Here is a 7,133-nt window from a genome sequence, read left to right on the forward strand (position 1 = left end):
AGTACAGTACAGTACAGTATAGTAAGGTACTGTACAATACTGTAAGGTACTGTACCTTACAGTACCTTAAAGTATCCTATTTGTTGGGTTGGAAGCGAGCCCACACTGTTTCGAAGGAACAGTATTTCTAGTTAGTAATTGAGATTGTGCTGTTAGGATTTTTTATGTTGACAGTCAGTATACAGTAACATGCATGACCAGGGGTCAGTAGATAAAATGACATTAATGGTACTTAATAAATTATCTCTTTATTTGCTTTGTGTCCACAGAACGTATGAAAAGACAAGTGAAATGTGGCTTGGCCTTCCATTTCTATTCTGACACAATTTGTAATCAAAGTAATTTGTTAAATTTTCTCTCTTTTGAAATATTCTGTGCGATTAGCACAATCAACTGTTTCCATAAAACAAACTAATGTACATTTGCCTGCCTGCCTGCCTGCCTGCCTGCCTGCCTGCGTGCTTGCTATCAAGTGGGTTAACATTAAAGCTTAGCACGTCTCTCTTTCAATTGCTTCACAATGTCATTTATGACTTGGCCCACATTCCACAATTTTTTTTTCTCCATAAAATAAACTGAAAATAAATAGTTATATGTCTAAGGAAAATAATTTAAAACACAATCTACCTCTCTTTCGTTTCCCATTACACTGACAGTCACTTATGACTTATGGCCCACATTAAACTAGAGTTCTCAAATTCTGCCTGAACCCGACCCAACCCACCCTGACCCAACAACCTGGGTTTGAATCCAAAACCCCTTCTTGTGTTGTATGTCTCTTCTCCTTTGTTTCCAGTCTCACGTCACCGACCGATCTGAAATTACAGCATGATCAAATAAATAATGCAAGTGCAAAGTGCAATATTAGACTTTAATTGACAGTTCCTAAACACTTCCATACCTGTGGTTTAAACTCTACATATTTTTGTTATAACCTCAGCATGTTCGGGATGTTTGGGATTTGGATTAGAAAATGAAAAATATACAAACATGATGTAATATTAAATTTGATTACCTTAGAACTAAACTAATATTGTCATCCCTAACCTGACATCGTTTTGAGGGTTCTCATTCTTTCCCCACAAAAAACGTGTTAAAATGCCCAAAACAATTGTGCCGGGCCGGGGCCGAGGGCCGCGAAAAGAACTCGCCCTCCCTCAAATAATGGCTTTTCATAAATAATAGGAATATACTTTGCACATGAGTTGTGAAGAGTAAAAAGAAAAAAAAGAAAATACAAATAATTAGTATTTTGTTACACATACTGTATCTGATACAACAATTTGTAATTTGGTAGAGTGGAGACATAATAAAGCTAGACTAATATGGCAAAATAGAATGTCATAGTAAAATATATTTTTCATAGTAAAAATACAGTCTGCACACGTAGATTGTGTGCACAGCAATGTAGTTAGGCAACGCTGAGGATGTAAAAATGCATGTGATTGTAACAAATTTCATTTGCACCTCTTTTTAAGTTATCATTATCCAAATTGAGACATCCAAGATATTTTATTCCAAGTTTAGGAAGTGAACTTGGCCAATATACATTAAATATGACAGCAGCATGAGTACATGAAACGTAAAGCAAAACAAAATCACAGTAAATGCATTAGTTAATCTGATGATAGTAATACTATAATCTATATATACTATTATCTATATATCAGTGATTGTTATAGTAGATGTGTGAAAGGACCTTTTTGGCCTAATATGGGCTAAGAAATAACACAGTACAGTGCATTAACACCCATTTAGAACAGGTACACATTATTGTGAATCATTATTTTATGCTTTAACTATTGAAAAATAGCAGATATACAAGCTCACAGCGCCGCGCTGCGAGCTTGTAGATCTGCTATTTTTGTTTAATCGTGAACATTAGAATTTTGACCCAATTCTATAAGTGTCTTTTGAATCCTTCTAAGATTTTTTGAAAAACCTATGTTATCTATAAATCTATAAATCAAAAGATCATGTCAGTAATATACAATATACCCTTCCACACACACACACACACACACACACACACACACACACACACACACACACACACCCACACACACACACACACACACACACACACACACACACACACACACACACACACACACACACACACACACAATTAGTAGCTCCACTGCTGTTGCATACATGCCATCCTTACCATTATCGGGCCAACAGTATGGCTCGCCTTGTGAGACGTAATCGTTTTTTGAGCGAGTCTTTGACCTCCTCTGTCTGCAGGACATATATGATTGGGTTTAACATTGGTGGTAGAATGGAGGTGAGAGACAGATTAATGATCCTAGCATTGGGATGGATTGCACCTTGCATGGTGAAAACGATGATAATTGGCAAGTAGTAAATGGCCACCAGTAATAGATGAGCTGAGCAAGTCTTCAAGGCTTTGAGTCTGTCCTGAGCGGTGGCTATTCTAGCCAAAGCAACAGCAACACATGAGTAGGTTATTAAGATAAACAGCAGAGGGACCCAAAGGATAAGAAATGGATATAGATAAGAAATGACAAAGCTGGGTGTATAGTCATTGCAAGCAAGCCGATACATAGGTCCATGGTCGCAGAAGTAGCTGTTGATCACCCTGGATTTACAGAATGAGAGTCTAGTGATAAGTCCAGCTGTTATTAGGTTCGCCAGGACCATAAGAAACCAGGCTGCGAAGGTGATGCCAAGCATTGATCTATTAGTCACGACAACGTGATAGCGCAGTGGGAAGGTGATAGCAACCAGTCTATCATAGGAGAGGATGACCAGATTAAGAGACTGCATTGCGAGGAAGAGGAACACGAAAAACATGTAGCCCAAGCATTTCTTATAGGATATATACTGATGCCCAGACAGGAAGGTGTGCAGAACCATTGGTACCAGGGATGAGTTTCCACAAAGGTCAACAAATGCCAAGTTAAAGACCACAATATATTTTGGAGTGTGAAGGTTTCTGTCCAGTATTATCACCCCCATCACCACAGTGTTGCCCACTATAGAGACAATGTAAACAAAAAAAAGGAAAACATAATAGTACTTCATATTTGGTATCCCGGAAAAGCCACTGATAAAGAAGTATGCAGGCCGCACAAAAGTGATGTTTCTTCCCAAAGCAGAGTTGAATAAGTCCATAGTATAACTCCCTCCGATCTCTGTCTTCTGAGTAAAGTCCACCAAATACAGTTATGTATTTCAAGTTCAGATGGACTTACAATAAACCTCTAGCGAAACTACCTTGTGATACTTCAACAACTCTTTGATACAGTACCTTTACTGTATGACTGATCAAATGATAGTACACAAACTTTATAGGATTCGCACATATTCGTGCATGCGCACAGGGCATGGGGAAAGGGGGGGGGGGGGCGGGGGAGAGAGAGAGAGAGGGGGGGGGGGGGAGAGAGAGAGAGAGAGAGAGAGTGAGTGAGTGAGTGAGTGAGTGAGTGAGTGAGTGAGTGAGTGAGTGAGACGCATTCAGTTGGCATTACTGTGTCAGAGAGTGGAAGAATTATTATTAGGGCGTTCGCTGCTATATAGCTTTATACGTAGTTTATATTTAGTGTTCCTTACTCACATATTTTATCCCTTTTCTCTCACTGCTCTATATATGTGTGTATTTTTGAGCGGTGCTCCTGGAAGGAGCTAAGCTCCAACACCTGGCTTTGTCCGGGCCCCAAAACATGTCAGAAGTATGTTGTCCGGCTCTGAAGCATGGCCTGCATCTGGCCGACACAAATCTCTCAAAGTTTGTTGAACACCCAGGGTCACATTGGCCAAGATTCGTGTGACGCTTAATGAAATTAACTCATAACAGTAAGACTCCTTATAGGGCAAGAAGCGAGCTCGCCCTAAAGGCACACAATATGGATCTATAGGCTGGTACTCCGGCCTTGTAAGTTCGAGTCCCGCTCAATATGTCTATATATGGGTATTCCCAGATACAGGCTTAATACTGATGACATCAGGGATCTCCATATATGGGTAAAATGGATTGTATTAGTGTGTTGCCCTAACAGGGCATCATCTGGTAATGCCCATATATGGACTTAATATACATTTTCGGTCCGGGTAGGGCGTAAAATGTATGCTAATTAGTAAGGCCAGATGGGGCCTCGGGCCGCCCCACTAGGGCCCAGTTAGGGCCAGGCCTTAATTTTCGGGCCTGTTGAGAACGCTGAGCTGGTCAAGTCATCATTGTGATGTCAGAACAGGTCATCATCAACAATGAATTATTTTGTCCTTTACCAAACAGTAGGGACCAATTAGGCCTAATTGCAGATTGGGGTTACTTCTTTCTTCTGCTGGACATTAATACATAAAGTATATACTGTATCTTACTTTTGAAGAATAATGTAGCCACATAACATTACATCATCATTTCGTGTTACTTTCTCCTCTTTGGCTGGCCCCATAGCCAAATATGGCCACAGACAGCTATCATCACCCTACTTGTAAGAAGTAAATAGCATCGCTCACTTCACACTAGGTGTGATTCTTTTTCTTTTTCTGTTAGCTGTATAGTAAATGGATTCTGATCAGTTTTCAGTCACTATGGCAGTTTTCTTCTGCCATAGTGATTACATTTGATGTTGCATGGCTTAAATGTGCATATTTGTATAAGAGGTTTGTAGGCCTATCCACCTGTTTCCGTGGGAGTTTACTGGAGATTATTTGGTCCTGTTTGGACCACACTTCCGGTTTAACAGCAGACATACAAGCTCACGTCGCGTCGCAGATGCAACCCGTTGTGAGCTTGTAGATCACACTCGGCTGCGGCGCCGGAAGCTCGGTACAGCGTCTGCGCAATCCACTATGGGGCGTTGGAAAGCCGTGGATAAGAAGTCATAGTTTGACATAAAACCTTTGTTGTGTACAGTTCCTGTGAGCAATGACTTCACTTCACTTCTCTGCTCCCTTGTTGAAATGTTGCAACAATATCTCTAATGAGGCTGTTAATGACTTGTTTGTTGACACTGTACCTGCAGGATGATGACACAATGAGGAAAAGGTCTGACCAGTGAGGAAAACTACACTTATAGCTGCTCATTAGCTCAAAGGTGTAAAAAGTTAGTTGAAAGCTGAAAACTTTATACATGTGTGGTGGAGAGAGTCGCAGCCCCAGCCTGAAGCCTCAAAATTCGAGTACCTTCCCTGGACCAGAAAGATGTTTTTTTGGTCTAGTCTAGTGGTTAAGATGTTGGACTTTCACGTGGGATATCCGGGTTCGTATCCCGGGTGTTACAATGGTGCCGTGACCCGGATCAGGTTTCCCCATGAGCGGATGTATCTCCCCCGGACCAAAGAGATGTCTCTTTGGTCTAGTGGTTAAGATGTTGGACGCGAGTGACCCGGGTTCGAAGCCCAGCCGTTACACATGTACAAATAGGATTTGATAAAAAAAAAAAAGAATAATTAAATCGTTTAAGAGGGTTTCATCCTGCAGCTCCTGTGCGTGCGTGAGTCACAACTCATGTCACACTCAATGTCACGCTCCATTAGAGTTCTCAACGGGCCTGAAAATTAAGGCCCAGCCCTAACTGGGCCGGCCATGTTGGGTCGGGTTTGGGTATGGTCAGGTTCAGGCAGAATTTGAGAACTCTACTCTCCATTAGCTGACCTGTTCTGACATTCACAATGATGACACTCGACCAGATCAGCAGAAGGATATCATATAGCTAACCTGTTCTGACGTCACAATGAGATCAGACTGTAGTATTTTTCATTGTGCATTTTTTGGGTCAAAGTTGATCCCATGCCAAAGCACCAGCGCTCAACCAGCAATCTGCTGTCACCCAGGTGGATGCGTGCACACGCTAATGTGCCCCAGGGACACAGACAGACGGGTACAATAGGAACTCTGACAAGGCCCCCCGTCACTATGACTCAGACATGTCGGTCGGCTCGGCTGTTGGGTGTAGGTGTGAGGACCGAGTAGACCCGAATCTCTATAGTAATATAAACTCTAAATGACTCTCACTGTGTCACTGATGATCCAGGTTCAAAGACAATGTTTGAATGTAGTATTTCTCTCTAAATTAGTAAAGATTATTGGATGTGTGTGCGCTGTGCATGCGTGCGTGCGTGCGTGCGTGTGTGAAAACTGTATTTATTAACCTTTATTTACATCGACTGCTTTACTGGTGATTTGAACCAGTATCTTCCAGGTGAACCGAACATTCTACTCTCCGCCACCCACACGTCAATACTTTCCAATATCTCCCACCCCCATAGCCATAGTGATTAAATTAGAATTGCATGGCTTAAAGGTGTAAAAAGTTAGTCAATCCATAAAGCTGAAAAAACTTTATACATGTACACATAGGATTTGACCAACGAAAACAAGTTTAGGACAGTGGTTCTCAAACCTTTTCATGTCAAGGACGACCAAATTGACACCCGCTCCCCCCATTTGAATAGATAAGCCAGGGACCCCCAATAAGAGAAGTTTTTTACAGCTCTAGCACTGATTCTCAAGCATTTTAATTCCAAGGACCCCAGTTTGACATGCATTTTAGGCTACGGACCCACATTTAATGGCCTTTCAATCTCTGAGACTACTTTGGGAACTAAGGGTTAGTTACTGGTACAGTACACCTGGGAGCTATTGGCCACTAAAACTTCAATGTAGGCTACTGTAGTTAAAGGAATCATTTTTAGATTTAGATTTTGTCACATTCCTGAACCAATAATCCAATATACCACTGCTGTAGTAGGGGACCAATGCAAAACTATTAAAAAAAAGGAATCCTACATTAAAATTCGCCAAGCGGCGGGCCGCGGATCACCGCCTGTCATTATGACTCAGACACTACCATAAACTAACAGGGATCGCCATATGGGCTTAAAAGGTACACAGGCAGACAGACAGATACAGAGATCTCCATAGTATACGGGCACAAAAGGGACACAGACAAGTTGGTCGGATCGGCTGTGTGGCATAGCTGTGAGGGCCGCATAGACCCCAATCTCTTGTAATAACTCTCACTGATGATCCAGGGTTAGGGTTCACACCAGCACTAGCCATTTCTTAGGCTGCATTTTTGTGCAGGTATATAAAATGAAGTACCCTAGTAAAAAGTGTCAACAAATGTTTTTTTCTTGTTGTTGTGGAAGCTGTAATTGTTAAC

General features: G+C 41.5%; 1 protein-coding gene across 1 annotated transcript; it reads right to left on the reverse strand.

The window, feature by feature from the left end:
- Positions 1-2,169: 2,169 nt before the first annotated feature.
- Positions 2,170-3,138, reverse strand: LOC308304591 (olfactory receptor 1C1-like; the record flags this gene model as incomplete). Its single annotated transcript, XM_080749219.1, has 1 exon — positions 2,170-3,138. The coding sequence occupies one exon, from the start codon at positions 3,136-3,138 to the stop codon at positions 2,170-2,172; it is 969 nt and encodes a 322-aa protein (XP_080605345.1).
- Between the last annotated feature and the right edge of the window lie 3,995 nt (positions 3,139-7,133).

The sequence above is a fragment of the Nannobrachium achirus genome (genome assembly GCF_963921795.1).
Source record: "Nannobrachium achirus genome assembly, chromosome: 19".
Classification (NCBI taxonomy): domain Eukaryota; kingdom Metazoa; phylum Chordata; class Actinopteri; order Myctophiformes; family Myctophidae; genus Nannobrachium; species Nannobrachium achirus.